Source organism: Macrosteles quadrilineatus, unplaced genomic scaffold (assembly GCF_028750875.1).
Source record: "Macrosteles quadrilineatus isolate MER2022 unplaced genomic scaffold, UCM_ALF_1.0 Scaffold_9__3_contigs__length_116548681, whole genome shotgun sequence".
Taxonomy (NCBI): Eukaryota; Metazoa; Arthropoda; class Insecta; order Hemiptera; family Cicadellidae; genus Macrosteles; species Macrosteles quadrilineatus.
The window spans coordinates 43,453,277-43,479,408 of NW_026542602.1; the positions used below are offsets into that span (position 1 = coordinate 43,453,277).

General features: G+C 30.3%; 1 protein-coding gene across 1 annotated transcript in view; it reads right to left on the reverse strand.

Moving 5' to 3' along the window:
- Positions 1-925: 925 nt before the first annotated feature.
- LOC129003151 (neprilysin-1-like) overlaps positions 926-26,132 on the reverse strand; it is an 89,660-nt gene continuing 64,453 nt past the window's right edge. The window contains exons 6-15 of the mRNA XM_054431406.1: positions 12,495-12,578; positions 10,517-10,722; positions 7,195-7,377; positions 6,145-6,356; positions 5,552-5,768; positions 4,854-5,036; positions 3,961-4,123; positions 3,091-3,210; positions 2,145-2,341; positions 926-1,557 (exon numbers count right to left, since the gene is read on the reverse strand). Of these exons, the coding sequence (XP_054287381.1) occupies positions 1,285-1,557; positions 2,145-2,341; positions 3,091-3,210; positions 3,961-4,123; positions 4,854-5,036; positions 5,552-5,768; positions 6,145-6,356; positions 7,195-7,377; positions 10,517-10,722; positions 12,495-12,578 (1,838 nt within the window). The 3' untranslated portion in view covers positions 926-1,284. The remainder of the gene's footprint in view (positions 1,558-2,144; positions 2,342-3,090; positions 3,211-3,960; positions 4,124-4,853; positions 5,037-5,551; positions 5,769-6,144; positions 6,357-7,194; positions 7,378-10,516; positions 10,723-12,494; positions 12,579-26,132) is intronic.

Consider the following 26,132-nt stretch of genomic DNA (forward strand, 5'->3'; position numbering starts at 1 on the left):
ATAGTAGCTCTGATCACAGTGAAAATGATAACATATACAGTGAAACCTATTACATCCCCTACGGGACCAGGGTTATAAAGGATAAACAAATTACCGGATAAACCTGTTTTACAGATTTTTGAGATGTGTACAGTTAAAAACCTCCTTCAAAAGTCTCTGCCGTACCCGCAATACAGGAGCACGTTGTTGTTGCGTTTCCTATGTAATAATCTCGCCTCGAAAAAGTCGTGGAGCAAAGTCAATCTCACTTGAACTAACAAGTTTTTTTAACCTCACGAATTTCTCAAAAGTTTGAGAACTGTGCATCTCTAGGTTTAAACATGAAGTAATTAACTGTTACAATTTCAACTTTGAATAATTAAATTAAGATAAAAAAAAATAATATTAAATATAATATTGATGACGAATTTGTTAGTCCAACATTGATTTGTTTGATGGTTAAATTTACATATCTGTCACAAGTATGAAATTGTGTGATAAAAAAACCAATCAAATAGAATCTAATACCAGGTACAAAAAAGAGCATAAATAATTATTTTGTTATAGGATTTTTACTTGGCTGCAAATGGGAAAAACTTCAAACGAAAAAAATACCTAACCATCTGTTTTCCTTGGTTTACCTACTAAGGGGACATACTTCTTTGTTTGTTATTTTTACACTTTTTCATTGTTATATTTACAAATTCTTACATGTTTACACATTTTTTTATTTTTGTAGCATAATAGATCAATGCTATTTATTTCTGTGTACAATATTGACTGTTTCCTAAAACCAATATTGAAATAAACCTTTTAAAAAAATAGTGGGAATAAATAACTTGTGTTTTTGTACAAAGTATACCATTAATACTGACATATTAAAAGTCCTTTTTATATTTTTAAGTTTTAAATAAATAAAAAAAACTCTAGAGGTAAAAATCCCATCATTCAAAATATATGTTTACAGAAATTGCAAGTAATAAAAAATTAAAATAACTGCAGAGCAGGGGAAATGAAAGTTAAATTGTATCATAATGATTTTCAACATAATTTATCATTAATCCATGATTTCCAATTGAAAAGTATCAACAAACAGCTGGGTAACAGATAAAAAAAAGTTGTAAGCGTAAATGTAAGGACATTTCCTAACCACCTTCAATGTAATGTGATGTAACACTACATTGATTACTGGTGACCTACTTATCTGATCCAAATCTTATCAATCGCAAGAGCCTGACCGATCAGGCTTTGATCAACAGTGAACTTGAACAACATAGAGATATACTCCGTTCTTGAGACAAACATTTACCAAACTGAACATTTCTTCAACGGGTTCATCGGAGATCCCTGTGGACATTTGTATGCGCTCGCAAAGTCCTTAGAGTTGGAGAGAGGTCCGATCACACGGATCGGTCCAGGAGAATGAACAGCTGATCGAATCTTGGTCAAAGCATCCTCCGGTCGCATCGTCCCACACCAGATCTGAGCGTAGTTGAGAAAAAACAGCTGATCGTGAGATAGGTTGATGCCGGGCAACAACGGCTCTTCGCCATACTTGGACACCCATTTGCGGTAAGCCTGTGAAATAGATACTCAACTGAGTTATAACTGAATATCGTAAGTTAATTTATAATTCTTAATTTATTTTACACTTGAGCGCTTTAGGGACTTTATGTCCCTACAAGCCACTAGTGTTTATTATACATTTTCAGTGTTCCACCCCAGCTGGAGAAACAGGTTGTAGGTTGGGGGGGGGGATCTATCCCCTCTACGTAATCTACCTAAAACAATAACTCAACAGCTGAGGTTTGTCAAAAGGTCAATCAGCTGCAATACCGGTACCTATGTACATTATTAAGCAAAAAAATGGGTAGAGGAACTTCCCCTTAAACCACCTAAATTTTGTAAACGGACTATAGACGATGAGTCCATAATGCAAAAGAATGGTTTTTTGCAATATATCTCTGATTTTTCATGTTACTTATACCATTGACTTCTGCAGATACTGAAGTCGATCCCATCTATATGGACCATTTCCAGATACAAACGAGACACAACCAACCTTCTTTTCCATATGGTCAATGTTCATACTAACAGCCCTCCTATATCTTTTCATAAAGATCCTATTTCACTAACTCTACATTACCTAATCCACCACAACCTACCCTGTAAGACTGTTTCAACCCTCCGTTGTCTGCGATGTTCTCTCCCTGAGTCATTCGTCCGTTGACAAACTGATCCACCTCGTCAAGCTTGTATTGGTTGTATTGGTCGATGAAGCATTGCGCTCGCTCTCGAAACTCTCGGATTGTTGCGTTGTTCCACCACTGCATCATGTTTCCATCCTTGTCGAATTGTCTTCCTGCAATTTATTAGGTTACTTGTTAGTGAACATACTTGGAAACTTCTCGATGACACTTTACATGTTGCTATTATAGTTTAGGAAGTAAGCTGGCCTAGAGGTAGAGTGGGAGACTTTTGGTCCCCGAGGCACCAGGATAAAATCTTAGGGGGCTTCAGGTTAGGAATGGAACTTTTTTCTACATCCCTATGGAGAAGCCCGGAAGGTAAATATTTTGTTGTGTTTTCATTCCTTCTTCCTGGATATTATCCTTAATAAGTACAAGAGATCTTTCCTTTAAAAATCTAACGTAGGGAAAGGTGACTGAAAACAAATCCTTGGGTTTCCAGGTTTTGGGCTGGAGTTTGGACAAGGCCACACTAAAAAAAAACAGGCTGTAATGCTCGTCAAGCATGACGTCACAAGAAGACTGCAATGACGTAATGTTTGCCGTTTGTGGTCAACTGCTTGTTTTAATCTTTCCTTGGAAATAAATAAATAAATACCTACGTCATTGACGTCTTCTATCGTGACGTCATGCTTGACGAGCATTACAGCCTGTTTTTTTAGTGTAGCCTTGGTTTGGACCATAATTATTTTTCATATGATAACTAACTTTTGTCACAAATCTTAGAATCTGTTCAAAGCTGAATCAAAGCTTCCGAAACGAGGTCCAAAAAAATTAACTGTTCTTAAACTTAATTGGTGCTGAACCATAAACACAATACTAGATAACTTGTTATAAATACAAAACAAATTTGGTGACAAACCTTTATCATCAAAGCCATGAGTTATTTCGTGTCCTATCACGACTCCGATCCCTCCGTAGTTTAGAGACTTTGGAAAATGTTGACTGTAGAACAGGGGCTGAAGGATGCCAGCTGGAAACACTGAAATAAAATACTTTGTTTTAACTTTTTTATTGATAGATGATCACAACCAGCTTTGGAAATCCGATTCGATTGTATACATTTTCAATCCAAAATGATCTCTTAAAGCCGGGTTTTCCTGGATGCGGAAGAGGAGAGCGGAGAGTGGAGAGCGGAAAAGCGATGGTTGGGACCGGAAAAACATGGTGTTCTGCTCCGCTTCTAGGAAAACAGTAACATTAGATTACCTAAGACAAAATGAGTCCGCTCTCCGCATTCCTCTCTCCGCACTCTGCTTCCGCGCCTAGGAAAACTCAGATTCAATCTCGTTTGTTACTACTAAATAACATCTTATCCAAGGGCTTTTAGGTTTTTGTTTTGTTTGACTACTATAGAATTGTATGTGTTGTTTTATTTGTGTTTTTCAAGCTTTGGCTGCGTTTTTGTACTAATCTTCTTACATTTTTAGTACATTCTCAAATGAGGACGAGATCAGATTTTAGATCCATATTAACATTGTGATGGAAAATTTCTGCAATATTTTATTCACAAACTCACCATAGCCAATAATGAAGGTTTAGCAAAATTATGACGGCTATTATGACAAGACATCATCACTAAGGATGGAAACTTGCTAAAATAAAAGATGAGATCTAAACTAGCTTACTTTGGTTTAAAAGTTGTTGGAGAATTTGATTTACAGACAACTCTTATGACTGGTGCTTCTCCATACATCATCTAACATGCATCATCTAGTGATAATATGATTACCAATATCATTCTTGTTGGGGTTGTAGAAAGCATTTACTATAGCTGGCTCCGTAGACCACTTATCCTTGTTGACGGGCTGACGTAGCTTCTGTAAGTTGTGGTAAGCGTCGTATTTCAGCACGCTGAAGATATTTGTCAGAAACTGATCCTCTGTTACGTTTAGCTGGAAAAACGTCCGATAAACATCAAAACTAAAATAATGAAGAATACATTTAATCCAAGAAACGTCGTCTTCAGGCGTTCATTTTTCACTGCCGTTTTAGCCTCAACACAGAGGGACTTGATTTCCTCACTGATGACAAATCAAAATTTTACTTGACATGGTTGTTGCCCAGAGACCATCATTAAACAATTTATTTCATGATCGAACCGGCCACCTTTTGATTACCAGGCAAGCACTATTTGCATTGTAATATATATTTGAATACTAAGTGTTTCAATTTAAACAGATATTACATTAAAGCGGGGTAGGTATTTCTTTTGTTTTGAAAATTTAGGCGGTTTGAGGGGAAGCGATTCCATTCCCTCCACCTTACCCCAGCTTCAAAACCACAGCCAAAAGGTGATCAGTTGATATATATATATATATATTAGGATCAACTAGTATTTGGGGAACCCAAAAAACCTCCCCCTTAAACCATCTAGATTTTGTGAAAAGACTATAGTTCTAACTAGTTTTAACAAACTACCTTAGTTTTCAACATTTTGAATCTGAAAATTGTAAAAAGATTTCAGTTCAAAAGGTCACACATTTGATTATTTGGTGTATTTTGTTTCATTCAGTACTGGTACCTACTTTTTAAAAGTAAAATTTAAAATAAGTCTACATTCAAATCTAAAGTCTATTTCAAAGTCTTCATGAACATCAAAGTTACTTTAAACACTTGTCTCACCCTAATATACTCCTTGTTGAGTTCATCAGGTTCGGTCAGCAATTCTGGGTATCCTATTCTCTCGTTCATTGCGTCCGCTTTCTCCTTAGCAACAGCTCTTGTCTCGTCATCCATCCAGTGGTTCTCGGCAAGCAGCTCGTTAAATGCCTCCCGGATAGTATGTATCATTGCCAGCGCCACCTCCTGCACGGAAAAGTTAGTTAGCGGAGTGAAGAAAAATGTGTTAGCTGATCAAAGTGGCATGTTAGAAATTAGTATGTTTTTAAAATCTGAATACAAAACAATAGTTGGACACTCGTTCTATTACCATTCAAAATAGTGGAAAAGTTTGAAGGAAATCTTTCTGATTGTAAGGTGAGTGTAGATTGACATGGATGCTCTGTATCTGTGTACATATGTTACAGAATGAGATCAGCTGTTCCTTCAGCTAGGATAATTTATTAAATCCCTATAAACAAGGACAGCTGGGTCAAATTTGAAACCTTAAAAATGTTTGTCACTTTTCTAAAAATTGAACCTGAAACCCCAGAATAGCCAGCAGGCAATATTTATTGTGCACTGTAACCACTTATTACAAAGCATTCATTCAATTTATACAATCGCAAACCATCCTTCCCCCTTTACATACGCCGATGAGTATCTTGAATTGTTTGTTATGGTTCTTTTTACTAAGATGATATTAAACTCAATCAAATTACCTTGCTATCCTGGTTGAAGTTGTCTCGTATGTAGAGTGCTCCGACCGCCATTCCTAGCTTCTTGTTCGTCCAGTCAACACATTGTGACCAGCGATTGCGTTCAGACTGGATGCCTTGCATAATCTTGCGGAACTCGGTGTGTTTCTGCTGGTACTCGTCTATCATGTGCGGGACAATGTCCATGACTAGACGCCACATCACGTAGTTGTGGATAACCCTGTAAGTTGAAATGTGGTGTGATTCACAAATTCTTATTAATATATATCAGTCATCAATTCTTTGAGACGGTGACCCACACTTGGGTTCCTTTTTTTAAGCTGATCTATGAATGCAAGGCGAGTATAGAGTGAAAGAGATTATCTCTGTGTAGCTTTGAAATTTTCTAAGAACAGCTGTTTTATTAGTCACCTGGTTAATTTATTATAATGATCAAAGACAGCTGGGTCCAGTTTTGAAACATGAGCAACTGATTTCTCCCAGGATTGATTCTAACTTCTGTTGTATAATATTGACCAAATAATTTAAACATGGGTGATAATTAAAGATGATGTAGTATTGTACACCGCCGTGCCCAAACTATTCCTTTATTTCACCTGCGATCAGTGTCAGCGAGGATTTTCCCCATCTCCACAAAGTACGGCATTGCGTAGGACACCACCATTTCCTCGGTTGTGATGTCTGCGTCCAGAAACGACGTGAGGTACTCGAGCCAGTTAATCTGAGGTACCTCCGCCTGCAGCTGGGCAAGACTCAACTTGCGGTAGATGGAGCTGGTGTCATGACGGTCCGCCTCTGGCAGAGATGCCTAGGTTAAAAATAAAAAACTAAAGCTAAACAAATCTTATCGAATGCAGACAAAATAATTATTCCATCAATCCGTGTTGTCTCACCATTGATCTTTTATGCTTTCAGACTTCTCATATATTCTAAATACGGCCCCGTTTTAGGTGTTTTTTGTAGTTATGTTTCACTATGAACATTTTTTTAAAGAGGGAATCTAGTAAAAGCTTTTTTAGTCTAAGATATTAATTTTTACTTGTTAGACAGAGCACTACGGGTCACATAGCTACTAATAGTGCTTGGAGGGATTTGAATCCAAACCTTCCCAACATCCAACCAGTATGTCTAGTAAGACCAGAGTGATATTGAGAGGAGGACTGAGGAAAAACGGCCCTGAAATATTTCTGGTAGCCTGCCCCAGACAGGAACGAACCACTTAAAGTTGGGTGTGTTCAGTACCTTTTTGAGTGATTTAAAATTGAATTTACTTTCTTAACACTAAAAAGAGTATGTTTTAAACCACTTTTATCCTCTGACGTGTATAATAAATGACGCCACTCAAAACATAGTCATTAACTACTAACATAAAATACACCAAATAATACACCGTATAACACCATATACACATATAATACACCTACTAGCGTTGTAGCTCACCTGCAGGCTCTATTCAATAATATGAGCAAGGGTAATTTTTATTTCGCTCCATTTTATGGACTTTTCTCACCTAATGAGACAGGCATTTCTGGTATTTCCTGAATTTGCACAGGATCCTCTTATGAAACATTGATAAAAGAAATTACGAAATCACCTTGACTAAAAATGGTAAAAAAGACACATTTGACTAAATTCTACTGACTCACGTTAGCCAAACGCTTCTCAAACTGTATGACTTGTTGTAGCTCGACCGCAGCAGTGGTGGGGTCGGCTCCTAGTAGAACGGCGACCTCCGTCATGTAGCGATGGTACGCTCCGAGATAGTCCGCCTCACTGCTTTGCTTCAGGTAGTAATCCCTACTGGGGAGAGCCAAGGTCATCTGGTCTAGCTGTAACAGTGATTGATTTGATTTGAAACATGCAATAATTGGAGTTGAGATTGACTATGGATTGTACCCCTCCTCCCTCCCCCCCAAAGAATCATGGTGGAAGGAAAAAACATAGGTGTGCTATTCCCACATATTCTGACGTCACTCGGATTGCAAACAAAAGATCATCTGATTATAACTGTCAAATCAGTATATGTATTTGTTTTGATTTGGCTGTTATTGTTTTTATTATTATGAAAACAATAACAATCAAATAAAAACAAATACATACTAAATTTGACAGTTACAATCAGATGATCTTTTGTTTGCAATCCGAGTGACGTCAGAATATGTGGGAATAGCACACCTATGTTTTTTCCTTCCACCATGCCAAAGAATGAACACAACAGTTGAGAATACAAGACCATTGACTATAGTTGAAACCTGCAGAATATGAATTTGACAACTATTGTGATCGAGCCCAGTGATGCAGCACAACAGAGTCATGTTGGCAAGAGGTATTTTTCTTACATTTAATTTCTTGGACTGGGGATGTTTAACCGCTTTCCAGGTTTTTGGTCTGGGGGTTTGTTGCCATTAAATATTTTATAAATAAATAATAGACAGTAGTGATAGCGATGAAGACAGCATAAGAGACCTCCTGAAGTTGCCTAGATGCCTTACAACTCACAAGCTGGCAAAATGTGCATAGCGAGATATACAAACTACTATAGCTCAACAACACAGGCAACAAAAATGTGCATAGCTGATAAAATGAAAGATCTTGAAACTGGGATAATACAATAAACCGTGTGGTAAAGAAGACCATTGACGGCAGATTTGATCTCCAGGGTATGAATACTGGGTAGTAGTAGAGGACCATTGATTATACAAGACACCTTTGCCAAAGAAGCAAAATAAATCTTTACTCACCATGAGTGTTAAATGAACTGTTATCAGTTTAATAAGTAGACAAACTTACTACAGCTACCTATTCATTATACAGTACTAAGAACTGGCTGGCTGGGTGGCTGAAAAGTAACTTGCACCCACCCCATAACTTTTCAATCATTTGAGATATTCGAAATCAGTTTGCGGCAACCTTCTTAGATATGAAGGGCTACAATAATTATAGTAAATTTTGAAAATTTTGCCCTTAGGGGTAGCGGGGGTAGGGGGTAGCTCAAAATTTTCAATTGGCAAGTATGGTCGAGTTTGGTATCATTTGACAGGTCTTGACGAAACAAAGCAATTGACATAAAGAAAACAAAAATCGACCTACTAATATGGCGCCCTAAAACGTATCAAATCCAAATAACTATGAGGGTGGCTGAAAATTAACTTGCTCCCCCCTTTACCTTTTTAACTATTTGAGATATTTGAAATCGGTTTGCGGCAACCTGTTTCGATATAAAGGGGTACAATAATGATGGTAAATTTTAAAAATTTTGCCCTTAGGGATAGTGGGGTTTGGGGGTAGCTTAAAATTTTCAAACAGGAAGTATGGTCGAGTTTGGTATCATTTTACAGGTTTGAATTATAAAACTAAACAATGAACATAAAGAAAATAGAAATTGGACCATTAATAACAAAATGGCAGCTAAAAATGATTAAGACAATGGTTATTAAAAGTAATTTTTTATTGTTATTTTTTTTTTAGTGGTCCAATTTTAATTTTCTTTATGTCAATTGTTTAGTTATGTCAAGACCTGTAAAATGATACCAAACTCAACCATATTTCCTGTTTGAAAATTTTAATCTACCCCCAAACCCCTCCTACCCCTAAGGGCAAAATTTTTTAAATTAACCATTATTATTGTAGCCATTCATATCTAAACCCAAACCGATTTCAAATATCACAAATAGTTAAAAAGACAAAGAGGGGTGCAAGTTAATTTTCAGCCACCCTCATGGTTATTTGGATTTGATATGTTTTAGCAATTTTGTTATTAGTGGGCCGATTTTTGTTTTTTTTATGTCAATTGTTTTGTTTCGTCAAGACCTGTCAAATGATACCAAACTCGACTATACTTGTCGTTTGAAAATTTTGAGCTACCCCCTACCCCCACTACCTCTAAGGGCAAAGTTTTCGAAATTTACCATAATTATTGTAGCCCTTCATATCTAAGAAGGTTGCCGCAAACAATATTTCGAATATCTCAAATGGTTGAAAAGTTAAGGGGGGATGTAAGTTACTTTTCAGCCACCCTGTATAGTCAATGGTATTGTTATATAAAATGTCAATCTTACGAATTACAGTTTAAAATTGTCAGACTATTTTCATCAACACGTCATGATAGCATAACTTCTCTATGTCTGTTGATGTCTTACCCTATTGAAAGCTCTTTGAAGGAACATTTAAAAATACTCTCAACAATTATTTAATGTTAATTAATGATTCAAAGATTAATCAGTCACAAATTGATCTATAGCTGAATAAAAATTTAATAAGGGCAATTTTAATTATACATGTTTGAATGTTGTTTTTGATACACCAAACATTAGGATAACTACTAATTTTGTATAACAGACTTCTCTCATCTTCAATTTATATGCATTAAAACAATCAAAACGCTAGATGAGGCTTATTCTGTGTCAGTGTGTAATTCAATCAAAACAAATTTCTCTGTACAGAGAGGGGGGGGGGGTTGAGTTTTATGAAGATACATAGTTACAAATTTGATAAAGGTATTATACAATACAAGCAATTCCAAGCATTCCTGCCTACATTCAGTTTTTAAATTAATGAGTTAGTTAAGAAAAACTTAAGATGGCTGATAAACCTAATTATTAATTTATTATGCCAGAACAATTTTATTAGTATATATTTTGTAAAAATTTTGTCATTATTTACTTTTGGGTTTTGTATTTTTTTTTAGGACAATTTTACTTTTACACTCTTAGTTCTTTTTGGTTTTATTTCAAGTTTGTAGTTAATTTCTTTTGCATTACATGTTCTTTGTTGTCTTGAATTTGTTTTGGTTTTTAACATTACATTTTTTGTTGCGTTGCGGTTTGTTTTGTGATTTTGTTGTTTTGCATTTACGTTTGAAACTTTTGTTGTTGACTTTTGCAGTGTTTTTATTTTCCTCCCTTTAGTGTTTCAGTTTTTATCATTTTGCTATTTTCCGCCTGCATGAGACCCTTACTTTGTCCGCACCTGAAGGATGTTCACTGAAGAGTTCTTGTCGTCAGGTCCGACCCACTGTTCTATGAGGACGCCCTCGTTGTAGTCTCCTCGCAGTCGACCCAGTAGCACTTCCACAGATATGTTCGGCGGATGCCAGTCCGGCACAGCCACCGGCCAACTACCTAGACGAGACAGTACATCCCGCAGCGGCTCGTCACTGTACTTGCGGATTTGTTCTGCAACAATCGAAGACATTTTGCATGTTTTGTTCCAACTTTACATCCTAGAATGCTAGGTCCTATGGTTCTCGGCAGTCTTCAGCAAAAGACGTTGAGATAAAGAATTTTTTTGTATACCTTGAGTAGATGGCATCGATTATGTGATTGGGCGTCAAAGCTATTTGCTCTATATCATTGGATTACCTTTAGCAGACTGTAATTATACTCAATTTCCCTTTTATTTAAATCAAGCCACTTTCAAGTGATCCGGATTCTTACAAGAATGTCTACAATAGTTTAAAGTTTTAATTCAAACATTACATTACTCTAAACCATCAAATTACACATTAACTACATAGCAAAAGAGCCATTTTTAATCAACGATATTACAACCTGGGATTCAAAGGTAAATTCTGTACTTAATAAGGAACTCAACATAAATAAAAGTTATAAAGAAGTGTAATGTGTTTTCATACTATTACAGTTTATTTTTACACAGGGCTGTACCCAGACCGGTTTTTCCGGACAATTTTACCGGGACCCAGGCCCCCTCCGCCGAACCTATACTTCAAGGGGAGGGGTGATCTAGCCTAATATTTTTACCAGGGCCTGAAAAAGCTGGGTACAGCCCTGAATAGCCCTGAACTTACAATAGCCGTCTTTAAACTATCTATCTAGAGTAAATTTATAATGAAGGTACTCCTAAAAGGTCAACTACTGTTGTATTGTCAGAAGTTGCGTTTGATTCTAAATAGAGCCTTTTAACTTCAGCAGTTGTTCAATGAACGTAAGCTCTCTAATTAAAGGAGTTAACAACATTCAATTTGACAAGTTGAAGAGAATTTTTAAATAGGAAACTCATTAATTTCAACAGCCATTGTGTCTCGCACAAAAGGATCTGAAGCTTTTGTTCTCGCCATCATTTACCAATACACACCAAGATCTGTGAAGAATTAAAATACTTCTTGGCTTCAAAACAATCAAATCACTTTCAGAAATCTCAAAAGAGATTAAAATGTAGTTAAATAAAAATATTCAAACGGAGAGTTCAGTGATCCATGATAATACACTACTACTTCCAACAAAAAATTTTAATATAAGGTAGAAAATGTTCTTTAAAGAAATACAGTTTTCATATCCAAAACTTGTGGAAAACCAAATTTTTAAACCATTATTTCATAATTTACTATTTACTTTTATTATTATAGAAATTAAATATTTTCAATAAACCATTTTAGTCATAAATATAATCATTGTAGACTGTTTAACATTGAGTAAAACTACAAGCTTAAGGAAGTATTATTATGTATTTTGAACCAAGAAAATCCTAGACACAAAGCTAATATAACTGCCTGAAGGCTGTCAGCCTTTACCCACTTGACCATTGGTTTGATTAAATGGTCTACAATAATTACTTGTAAACCCAAATAGGAAGAGTATTTTAGTTGATTCTTGTTTTCTGATGCTGCGCATGCCAATGACAGTTTTGAACTGGGTTTATTGAGTTATTAGATTTTTTTATGGTTACTCTTAAATGAATTGTTTTAATTGACTCTTTTGTTTTCTGAATAAGTTCCTGATGGCATATAATGTCAGCCTCAGACGCTTAAATGTTAAAGGACCTTCATACAGAGGGAATTATGAAAGGCTTTTCTTGAAGATATGGTTTGATAGGTTCAAGTTTATTTTTTTGTAATAACAGTGTATGTTTAAAAAAAAAAAAATGAATGGCATATCAGGGAATCAACATTTGTATTGGAGTTTATAGCTTTTTCGTAAATTTTACTTACGTATATCCATGCAGGATTTGTAAAACACTTTGGCCTTTTTTGTTGCTGAACAGTCAAGATCATTAAACGGCTCTTCCAACACTCCTGAAAAATATACATGATAATTAATATTGACAGGATAAAATATTGAAAGGTAAGCTTAAAATGTTTTTGAGTAAAGGAGATCGATGCTCAATTCACAGCTTCGGGAGGGATAAAATATTTGTTAATAATAATTATAATGTTAGTTCACAAACAGTGTACATCTTAGAGGCCAAATCTTACAATGGATAAGACAATGTTAAACATTTGTGTAGTAAATATTATATTGTCATTTATTGGATTATCTACGTAGGGTGCATGTTTAATCTATGATAGTAAGCATGATAAGAATGTGTATGTACAATTTAACAGGACTGGAAAAAAGGGGCTACTTTTTCCCGGCAAAGTCATAATATATCTCTTCTAGAGATATACCAAAAGTGCAAAGAGGCTTTACTAAGAAAATACAGAAAATCTGCCTATTTAGTTTCACACCATTACTTCAACACCAGTATTATTAAAAAATCTATTTCTTTATGCAAATATCGCAAAGACTTGAAACAGACTTGAAAACAATGCAAGCAGCAATGTGTTAAAACATAATTGATGTGGACATGCTGCCATAAATTTCCTGTTAGTACTTGTAAATGTCATACATCAAGCTGTCATGTACAATATATGCATGTATGCAATATGAGCGGACAGTGATCAGTTTATCATGACACATGTTAGCATTCATCAACCTCTTGTTTCATATGAATATTTAGATATATTATTTCACTATATAATTATTTGAAACGAAAAATAGTAAAAACAATTTCTTGATTCACAATAATAGTAGGGATTTAATATATTTCATCACATTATTTTCATAACAATTTGAAACCAACCTCTAGTTTCTCTTAAATATTTAATTAATTTCCATACGACAACTCTTTACAACTAGGTCTAATTGTTTTAGGCAACTGGAGATCATAAATTTTTATAGTTATAGTTTTTATAGTTGCTGCAAATTATAACAAATAAAAAACTCAAAATCAACGCCTTACTTCACACTAGTTTGAATGATAGTTTTTTTATAATTAAAATATCAAAAAATATTTCTTAACGATAATTCTAATCTTTATTCAATAAGTTAGTAGAATTAATTTGTTTCAATAGGTACCTTTAAAGTATTTTAAAAGTCTTTACAAATTTATATAAAACAACGAAAATAAACCTTTTGGTTCACAGAAGTAGAGATATTTCTTTTTAATTTATGATAAGTGTATAAAATAACAAAATATTTTTTTTTGTTTATTATATAGACTAAATAAATTGTTAGTTCTTGTGATGTGTCTGAAGATCCCAGCATATCTGGCAAAAAGGCCTAGTGAAATAAAAAAGAATTGGTAAAGCATTTACTTTATAATAATTTTTAATCATATTACTTTTTTTATTCTGAATTAAAATTTGATAGCTTTTCTAAAATCTGTTTGATACTCCATAAAAATTGTCAAGTAAACATATTTTATATCTATTTTAAGGTTTTATTGTTTTAATAGGGTACCCAAATTTAAATACATAACAACGTTGAAAGTAATAATTAAAAATTAAGTTTTTAAATGTTTTATGAAATACCACTCTAGCTTAGTATTATCATAATTTACTTAATTGTAAGTAACCTTATTATTTTCACAAAGGCCTCATGAAATAAAAAATAACAAAATATTGGTGAAGTGTTTATTTAATAATAGTTTATAATCATATTTCTTTTTTAATTTTTTAAATAAAAATTTAAAATTTGATAACTTTAACAAAACATTAAAAACATATTTTATACATTTTTTAAGTTTTCTTGTTTTTATATCCAAATTTATAATACATAACTACACTGAAAATAATAATACAAAATTAAATCGTAAAATTTTTATGGAATACCACTGTAGCGGAAACACATAATTTACTTAATAGCAAGGAACCTTGTTATTTTCAAAATATTTTAAACGCAAATTCGAAACTTGAAAATCTATTCAAAATCAGGATTCAATTCACAACACCCTTATAACGTCTAGCATATTTAAAATATTTAGAATTCACACCCTAAACTATTTTTAGGTAAAAATACTTGCAAAACAAAGCAAACCCAAACCAAATATTAAAAGATGTTATACAAGGTCAGAAAGAATAATCAAAGAAAAGTTGTCGAGTCTGACACATTAATTCTAAGACTGAATTAATTACAAAAGCTCAGCGTGAGCTCGAGGGCTTTTATAATTACACCAGAGGAAGCTCAGAGCTCTAATGCTCTTCCTATGAGTGTCAGGAGATCTGGGATTGTTGTTGTAAACAAAAGCTGCAACCTTGGTATATAATGAAGTTAGAAGAATGGTCACAGAAAGGCTGCATGGCTCATATATCAAGCCGGCCCTGTCTGTGTATTTGTACTCAGTTATACAAATTGTGAGTAAGAGATTTCTCTCAAAATTAATTGTTATTAAAAATTTACAGTATTCACTGGAATGAAAAAGAAATTTCCTTGAAGTTACTCCATATTACAGAAAAGTAGTTAAGTGTTAAGATTTTCTATGTGAGATATTGTACAAGTTTCTATAGTTAACATAATTTAGATCAATACTGTATAGTTTCTATGTAATATTAATTAGCCATGGACAATTTTGTGTATTTCTATATCGATATTTGGTATACGATTAAAACAGTTCAAAAGCTATAAGAGAAATAATTATCATTGTAAGATATTTTTAACACAAAGCAGCGGCCATTTCAATTTTTATAAATTAAACTACTAAAAATGGCTGATTTTATTAAAGAATTTCATAAACACTTATATTTAGAATTTAAAACTCTACAAAAATATCGAATAATAAATAGGTGAAAATCACAATTTGTAGGCGTAAAATAAAGTTATTAATGAGGCGTTTTTGAAAAAAAAACTGTTATCTTTAATTTTAGCTTTATTTTGATTTTTGACCCACTAAGCCTATTCCTAACTTTTTGGTATTTACTTACGGAAAATTATGTATGCTGTTTAAAGCCTTTTGGTTTAAAGCTTAGTTAATTAGTTTTTATATGAACAAAATCTAGCTTTTAATCTGGTTTACATTCTGATAAACACATTATTAAAACACAAGTCTTGTAAAGAAAATACATACAGTAAATTTTCAAAAGGGCCTACATAATTTTAATTTTGAAATAATATTAAGTAAGTCACTATAACGCAGAAGAAAAATTATTCGAATTTTATATCTACAAAATCGGTTACGATGTTTCTTTTCAGATACTCTAAAAAATCACAACAAATTTCCAAGACATAATCCCAGTAAATCTTGAAAGAAAATTTAATAAATTGCTTATAATAGGCCTACACAAGTAAATTGCTCTGATGTTGAACGTAGAAGAGTGATTGGGAGAAATAGAGTGATTGTCTCTTCAACAATGGATGTCAGATTGATTGACAAATCAGAGGTAATAAACCAGGTTCAATCAACAGTCAGCTGTGCCACTACAGTGCTGCCAACTTGCTGAGTTAATAACAGGGAAATGTGACATACTATAACAAATGTAGTTCAATATTCATGACCAAAGTGGTAGTTTGCCAACAGAACAATAACAGTTGCCACTTCTATTAGGAAGTTTGTGGCCAAATTAGTTTTAACAGTGTAAACATTCTTTTCTGTATTTTATGCCAATAATTAATCTGTCCATTAGATGCATCTTACAAAAAAAATTCTGGGTTGAGTCTGTTCCCATTAAATAATTATAAATAAATATTGTTTTTCACTTAGTTTTGTACTAACCAACACAGCAAAAACATTACATGAATTGCATAACTAATAATTAGAATTATTCTTCGTAGTACGTATTACCCCTTTGTAATCAGCGGATTCTTTAGAAAAGTGGATTTGATTTACCACCTTATCAATGATATTAAATTTGATTACTAGGGCGTAAATTGACTCTTTTAAACCCAAATTTTAGTTTGACTTAAACGACCACACGTGTTGATTAATGTTGATTAAATTTGGTTTGGGTACCAATTCATGATATATCCAGGGTTTTTTTTTTATTTAAATAATTCTTGTTCTTAATGGGGATTTACCTATAAACCCCAATAAAAACGGATTTTGACAAAAACCAACCAACCAATTTTGATAAAGTTTAAGTATATTATGGTCCTTTTAATTCCAAACAAAATGATACAACCCCAAACCCTGTAAAAGTGTAAAAATTGCGGTTCAAAAGTGATTTAATTTTTTGTGATTTTCCTAATAGAATATTTTAACTCCCACCACCCATTAGGGTTCTTGATAAGCCAATGGGTCAATGAAAGTATCTGTCAGTTAGCTGATACAGTTTTTTTTTTTAATTAGTGGGGTAAAATAAATTATTTTTAAAACTAAAATATTTGTTGAATATTTAATTTACGAAAAATCAAGCTATTGAAGACATGTAGTTTTAATCGTCCTTTAAAAACAACATAAATTAAAACTAACTACACTAGTTATTAAATTCCCCAATAAGTTACAGTCACACACTAAAATGGCAGATATGTAACGGACAATTTATCAAGAAACTGCAGCCAGGCTATAGTGACAGCTGCAATATAGCATGATTAGTGGTTGCAATATCAGTGGGAACGGCGAAACGTGGAGCATGTGAAACACTGGAACATTGGATCTGGACTGCTAAATCCAGCTGTTTCTAAGCAGGATTACTGGTGTTGTTACAATGATTTATTGTTTTGTTAGCGTGATCCCCATTGCGAGTTTGGAAGCAGCCAGTCTTTTGTTTCAGAAAATTAAATAAACGTTGATCAAGCATATAATAATGAGTTTTTGGATTGCATTTAATTTTCCTATTTTTACCAACAAGTAATATGGCACAGATTTGCTTATAGAAAACTTCATGTTTACAATGGGATTAACAACAAAACAGACAAATGTATTGTTTTTTTCATAAATCATATGATTTATTTCAATCAGCTGAGTGAGTTGCAGTTCAATAATGGTAATTGAGAAACAAACAAATGAAATGTAAACATTTCAACCTTTTATTTCTACAGAAACTCATCAATATCAATATTCAAAATTGTAAATAACTGGGCAGTAAATATTATTCAAAATAAATATTTTTTTACTATATTCATAGAAACCTATAGATAAAATATTTCTAATATTAACAAAGTTAAATATGGAACCTGGGTGACAAAGCACCAAGGAATTTTGATTTTCATTAAAGCATTAGATAGAAACCTTCCCAAGAATATACAAACACTGTTATTTTAATTTTCACCTGGTTTAAATTTTGTTCATTATTCTTCCTACCACTCCATGGCAATTATTACATCTCCACACCTATAAACAGTACGCGAAATAGCTCATTACCGCTTTATTAATTCTAGTTTGCGTTTGTGAATGACCATTACCTCTCGCTAAATCAGCTGATTTCACTGTTGGCACTGCAAAAAATACTTACATCTGGTAATAAAATAACAACATTACAGCAAACATTGCCGCTCTCGAAATGTATGGCATATACAGTTCTCGATAGGCTATGACGTACTTTGCGCTCTTAATACACAAATTAACTAGTTTGAAACATATATGTATAATAACTCCCATCGATGTAGAGTTATTATACTATTATACATCGATGGTTTGAAATCTTCATAAAGATTGCTGAACAAGTAGGTAATTCGAAAACGTGTTTGAAATAGATTTCCGGCTTTGAGGCAGCATAAGAAATATTTTTGAAAGATTAAATTAAATTAGTTCATGAATGGTAGCCTTTTCTACAACCCCTTGAGCAAAATACTGGTTTGTCTCCTCCCGAGGAAACTTACTTCTGGGAAAATTATACAGGTTGTGATATGTTGTTTTCATTCTAATATTAGCAACAACTTTAAGTTGGGAATGGAGTGTCTACAACCATAAATGAAAACAAGCGAAATAATTCAATAAATTAATTTATTGCCATTTCTCGTGGCTCGTAGAAAGCAATGAACAATACTTTATCACCACATTTCGCCCATTCCTTACCCTTGCCCCATCGTATCTATGCGTTAAGCACTGAATACCCTTGCGAGACGCCAGCCACGCCATTTTTTGACGTTCATCCGACAGGAATTACTGCAATGTAAATACCAAATTTTCTGTAAGTTTTGACTCTGGTTTCTTCTTTTTTCATCAAGCCCAACGTGTATTCTTTTCAGGAACTAGTAGTAATCCACCTTACGATTTTAAGTAAAAATATCTGATTATAAAATAACCTCCTGTAATACAAGGCCGCGGCAGGACAAAAGTGGCAACAGTGTAGTTCCGGCTTACCGCACTACATATGGAGAGTATGTGCTACGGTTTCACCACGAATCATGTAGACCGGCCGGTGCGACGTTGCCATACCAACGCCTTGTAGAGGAGAGGCTATGTAAACCTCCTAAGTGTACACCTATGTCCTATGTGTCCTATATATGTATGTGTATATATATATATATAAGTAGATAGTAATGTACCAATCCTAGACCAAAAAAGGAAGACTTTAATAATTTAATGAAATTTGTTGTTTTTCAATACTAATATGTTAAATTTTTGCCTCTTTTAGGCCAATTTCTAACATTTTCATATTTTTCTAGAAAAAGTATATAATTTTGATGAAATTTTCATGAATATGTCTATATTTTCCATAAAATTGAGTACAAAACAAAATGTTTTTAAAAACAAGTAAAATTTTAAAATTTAATGAGTAGTTTTTATACAAATTTAACTAAAACAGTTAGAACTGTTGTGTGATATTTAAAATTCTATTTTTTTAAATAATATCTGATGTATCACTTATGTTATCAGAAAAACCATTATGTTAATTTATTATGCATGGATCATTTAAAGTTGATAGATGTTTTAAGAATTTTAAAAAAATATCATCAAATTCTGGTTTTATATAAAAATTCAATTCTAAAAGTTTAAAAATCATTGGTAATAGTTTTTTAAATGATATATTTCTTTTTGTAAAACTGAAATATGCATTAAAAATTACTGTAATATTTCTTTTATCTTCAAAATTTAATTCAAAATCAATATTGAATATTTTGTTTAAGAATTGATAGTAAAATATCCAGTTTGTATAATTTCTTTGTTTTAAGAATAATTTTATATTTTTAGGTGTTATTTCAAAACTATTGTCTAAAATACATAATGTATAGATTTCATTGATTAATTGTTGTGTACGATATGGTTGAAAATGATTAAATTCTCTTAAAATATTTATAAGATGTTTGTTCTTATTCTTTCGTCTATTAATCTTTTTTTCAGAAATAATTCTTTTACATATATTACATCCTATACAATTTTCAATAATTGTAAAGTTATTAAAATTATGACATCTATAACATACATACATTTATATATAAAATTTTTATATCTAAATGGAAGAACTTATTCAGTGTCATAAATGTAAGAAGAAAACTAAAAATATTAATCCAGAAATTGTTGAAATGAAGAATGGTTTGTTTAGAATTGCTACCAAGTGTTCAATATGTAAAACAAATAAAAGTAAAATAATTAAAAAAGAAATTAAACCAATAATAAAAAAGGAATTAAATAAAAAAGATCAAATAATTGAAGCTAAAGAAATTCATGCTCCAATAAGAAAAAAATGTCCAAAAAGAAAGATAGTTACATTAGGTATTGATGATTTATGGGCAGCTGATTTGATCATTATGAAAAGTTATGAAAAAGAAAATGATGGTTATAAATATATGTTGAATGTTATTGATACATTTTCTAAATATGTTTGGTCAAAACCTTTAAAGAAAAAAGATGCAAAATGCGTATCTATAGCATTTGAACAAATTATAAAAGATGCAATAAAAATTGGTCATAAATCACCAAACTTATTACATACAGATAAAGGACTAGAATTTATAAATAAAGAATTTAATGGAGTTTTAAAAAAGTATAATATTAAATTGTATCATACAGAAAATGAAGAAAAATCAAGTATTATTGAAAGATATAACAGGACTCAAAATGAAAAAATGAAAGTTCTATTTGAAATTAATAAAAATTTTAGATGGATTGATATTCTTCAAAAAATAGTTAAAGAATATAATAATTCATATCATTCAACAATTAAAATGAAACCAATTGATGTAAATAAAGAAAATGAAAATGATTTATTGGATACAGTTTTTAAATATATCCCACCAAAAATAATTACAAAATCTAAATTTAAAATAAATGATAGAGTTAGAATAGGAAACAAAAAATCAACTTTTTCAAATAAATATAAAAACAATTGGTCAAGAGAAATATTTGCTGTTTCTAGAATTAATAATACAAATCCTATTACATATAGTATTAAAGACTTGAATGATGAAGATATAATTGGTAGTTTTTATGATTATGAATTGAAGAAAACTAATTTGTAAAATTTTATACTATATAAATGGAGAAAAAATGTATAAGGTGTAATTTATATAAAGATGTATCTGAATTTTCAAAAATGAAATCAGCAAAAGATGGTTTATATTATTATTGTAAAGAATGTTATACAAGTTATAAAAAGGAATTATTTGATAATATTAAAGTAATTGAAATAAATCAAAAAGAGTGTTTGAATTGTAAAGAAATTAAAGACATATCAAATTTTTATAAAAATTACTATAGTAAAGATAAAAAGTTGGCAATTTGTATTGAATGTATTAGACATATGTTTTTAAAACCACAAATGTGTGAATGTGGAAGAAGTATTAAATGGGTCAATAACTATTCAAAACATTTAGAAACTAAAATTCATAAAGAAAATATAACAAATAAGATGAATTAATAAACTAGTTTATAAAAGTTTTATTGAAAACAAATACTCTAGAAAATATAAATTGACTAGTTGATTACTAATTTTATAAAAAAAATACTCTAGAAAAATAAATTAATCATTAATTTGGGTATATTACTTATATTTTATAAAAACATATTTTCTAAGTAAAAATTATTTTTATTAAATAAAGGAATTTTTTCTCATCTAAATGGAAAGACGAAATGAAAATATATTATGCCCTTATTGTATTAAAAATATATATTCTAAAAACTATGCAAGACATTACAACTCAAAGAAACATTTAGAAAATAAAATAAAATATGAAAATGAAGCTGATAATTTAAAAATATGGTGTAAACAAAATTATATTAATGATTATAAAAACAAAAATCTAGATAAATTAAAAGAAATAAAAAAGTCATATGATCCAACAAACTATTCTTTATTTAAAGAAGAAAAATTAAAGGAAATTGCTAACAAACTATCTGTTAGAAACTATACAAATTTAGTAAGAAATGAACTGATTAAAAGACTAAATAAAATTAAACAAAATCCTAATAATTTAAAATATAGATCATTGAAATTTATTCGAGATTTAGCTGTTAAAAATAATATTAAAATTGTAAATAAAACTAGAAAGGAATTGACTGAATTATTGACTGATCATCTTAAAAATAAACCAATTCTAAAAGAAAATATAATAAATATTCAAGAAGCTTCTTCATTAAAAGGTTATTTTCAAGAATATATTCTAACAAATTCAAATGATGGTTTGGATATATCTGATTATTTAGAATCACAAAGAAGTGAAATTCAAAAATTAATTGAAAAACAAAAATTTAAAAATATAAAAGGACAATTAGCTTTAACATGTGAATATCAAAGAAAATTGGTTAGTGGTGAAAATCAAACCAGTACAATGTATTTTGCTCTTAGGAGTTCAGATATCTTAAATATTAATGAATTTATAAATGATCAGTTTAAAAAATTAATATTAAGAGAAAATTTGAATCAACCATCAAATGGTAGTGGTTGGTCATTAAGTAGATGTTTAGAATTAAATCTCAAATTGTATAAAGTTAATTCATTAAATGCTGGTTCATATATTGAACTACCAAATAAAATCAAAAACAAGAAGAGTTGTATAAATTTTAAAAATAAAGATGAATATTGCTTCATTTATGCAATTAGATGTGCGATTGATAAATATAAAAATAGAAAATTAGATCATCCAGATAGGGTTAAACAGTATCAGAGTTATATAAATGATGAACTTTTTAAAGGTTTTGATTATCCAATAACATTAAAAGACATAAAATTGTTTGAAAAAAGATCATTTGATCCTAAATATAACTATCCATCCATGTCAATTAATGTTTATAGAATTGATGAAGATGAAAAGATTGTTCCATTACAAATATCTGAAAATTATGATGCAAAATTAGACATTGATTTGTTGTATTATAAAGATGGTGACAACTCACATTACATATTAATAACTGATTTAAGTAAATTAGTTTCTAACCAAGTTTCAAAAGATGGTCATAAACTATATATTTGTAGACGATGTTTGACACATTTTTATAAAAATAGTGATTTGAATAATCATTTAATAATTTGTAAATCTCTTGAACCTTGTCGACCAATTATGCCATTTTCTGGTGAAACTGTTAAATTTGAAAATTATTATAAAAAACTTGAACATCCTTTTGTAATTTATATGGATTTTGAAAGCATTCTGAAAAAGATTAATACTTGTGAAAATAATCCAAATAACTCATATACAAATAAAATTCAGAAACATATACCTTATGGATTCACAATTTATTTAGTTTCTAGAGTGACTAATAAAATATATAAACCAATTTGTTATAGAGCAAAAACAGATGAAGAGTTGAAAAATGTACCAAATAAATTATTTGAATACTTAGATGAGATTTCAAAGTATATAGCTAAAAAATATAATTCGAAAAACAAAAAGCCTATGAGTTTAACTAAAAATGAAGAAATTGAATATCATAAAGCAAGTGTTTGTCATATTTGTGAAACTATTGGTTTTGATAATGACACAAGACGAAAGGTAAGAGATCACTGTCATTTAACAGGAAAATTTAGAGGTGCAGCACATTCAAGTTGTAATTTAAATCTAAAATTTCCACAAAATATACCTGTGTTTTGTCATAATAGTTCAAACTATGATACACATTTGTTTATTAAAGAATTAGCTAAAAAATATGGTAAAATTGATTTAATAGCAAATACTGATGAAAAATATATAAATTATTCAGTTAATTCAGGATATGGTTATGAATTTGAAGATGATAAACCTAGAAAATTTGTAAAATTCTCATTTGTAGATACGTTTAGATTTATGGCCTCATCAATTGATAAGTTAGCTAAAAATCTGAAAGAATTTAAACACTTGACTAAATTTATAAAAAACATTGATATAATTAAAAAAGATGATGAAACATTTGAAATATTATCTTCTAAAGGTATATTTCCTTATGAGTTTATAGATGATATTGAAAAATTAAATTATGATAAAATATTAGATAAAGCACAGTTTTATAGTTCTTTAACTGATGAAAATATTAGTGATGATGATTATAAATACTATCTAAAAGTTTGGAACAAATTAAAAGTTAAAACATTAGGAAATTATTCTGATTTGTACAATATTCAAGATGTGATGTTATTAGCTGATATATTTGAAAATTTTAGATCAGTTTGTTTAAAGAACTATCAATTAGATCCTGCACATTATTTAACATCACCATCATTAGCATGGGACTCTATGTTAAAATTAACAAAAATAGAATTAGAATTGATAAGCGATTATGATATGTATTTGATGATTGAAAAAGGTATAAGAGGTGGAATTTCTCAATGTGTTACAAGGTATTGTAAAGCAAATAACAAATATACCAAAAATTATGATCCTAATAAACCTGAAAATTACATGTTATATGTAGATGCAAACAATTTATATGGATGGGCCTTAAGTCAAAAACTACCATATAAAGATATTAAATGGATGAATCCAAATGTATATACAACTAATGAATGGAAAGAAACTATATTAGAATTAGATGAAAATGCTGATTATGGCTATATATTAGATGTTGATTTAGAATATCCAAAGGAATTACATGATAATCACAAGGATTTACCATTAGCTCCTGAACATTACAATAATAAGCTTTGTACTACATTATTTGATAAAAAAGACTATGTGGTTCATTCAAGAAACTTAAAATATTACCTAAAACAAGGTCTAGAATTAAAAAGAGTAAATCGAGTAATAGCATTTGATCAAGATAACTATATGGAAAAATATATAAAACTGAACACAAAATTAAGAGCTCAATCAAAATCAGACTTTGAAAAAGACTTCTTTAAGTTAATGAATAATTCTGTATTTGGTAAAACAATGGAAAATGTAAGGAATAGATGTAATATAAAATTAGGTGATGAAGAATATTCATTAAAACAAGCTAAAAAACCAAACTTTAAAACGTTTAGTATATTTGATAAAAATTGTATTGCTTCACATTTGATTAAAGAAAAAGTTAAATTTGATAAACCAATATATGTGGGATTTTCAGTTTTAGAATTATCAAAATTATTAATGTATGAATTTTACTATGATAAGTTAAAGAAATATGATCCAAATGCAAAATTATTATATATGGACACTGATAGTTATTTTGTGGAATTAAAGAAAGATCCTTATAAAATTATTAAAGAAAATATAAATGAGTTTGATACAAGTGATTATAAAAAAGATCATGAGTGTTACACTGAAAAAAATAAAAAAGTAATTGGTAAATTTAAAGATGAGCTAAATGGTGAAATACTAGAAGAATATTGTGGATTAAGATCAAAATTATATAGTTATGAATTTAACAATAAAAATCCTGTAAAATGTAAAGGTATCAAAAAAAGTGTTGTAAATAAGACAATTAATATGAGTGATTTTAAGAAATGCTTGTTTGATGATATAGAACAATATAGAACAATGACATGTATTAGAAGTTATAAACATGAATTGTATACTATTAGAATAAACAAATTAGCTTTGAGTAATAAGGATGATAAAAGATTTGTATGTGAAAATAGAATTGATACATTACCTTGGGGACATAAAAATATAATTTAAACATAAATAAATGGAAATAATAATCATACCAAAAGAATTAATAGACAGTGAATATGATCAAAAATTGTTTTTGTTTAAAACTAAATTATCAAATAAATATTTAATTTATCTTTTTAAATATAAAGGATATTATGTTTATCACAATGCCTTTAATTTTAATATAAAACCATTCTTATATAAAGTAATACAATATGTTAAAGAAAGTTTTAAGGAAAATGATCAAAATGTAATTAATTTAAGATTTTAAAATTAGTGAATATAAACCTGATTCATGAATTAATATATTTTTATTTTTAAATATAAAATTATTATTAAATAAATCAATAGTTGTCATTATTTATATAGAAAAAAATTTAAGTTAGAAATTTTGTTTTAATCTTAAATACACAATATTCTTAACATTTTTATTATTTATCAAATTTCCTTCATTATCTTGAATAGATATTACAATATTTTGAATTTTATTAATATTTTTTAAAGGAACATAGTCTATTTGATTTGGTTTTTCACTTATTTTTGAACCATATTTAACATTTGGATAAAAAGTATATAGAATTTCTGATTCTTTATGTAAATGCGAGTGATCATTATGATTTTCAAAGCTAGGTTCAACCAAATTACAATGGATTTCTAAAACATCA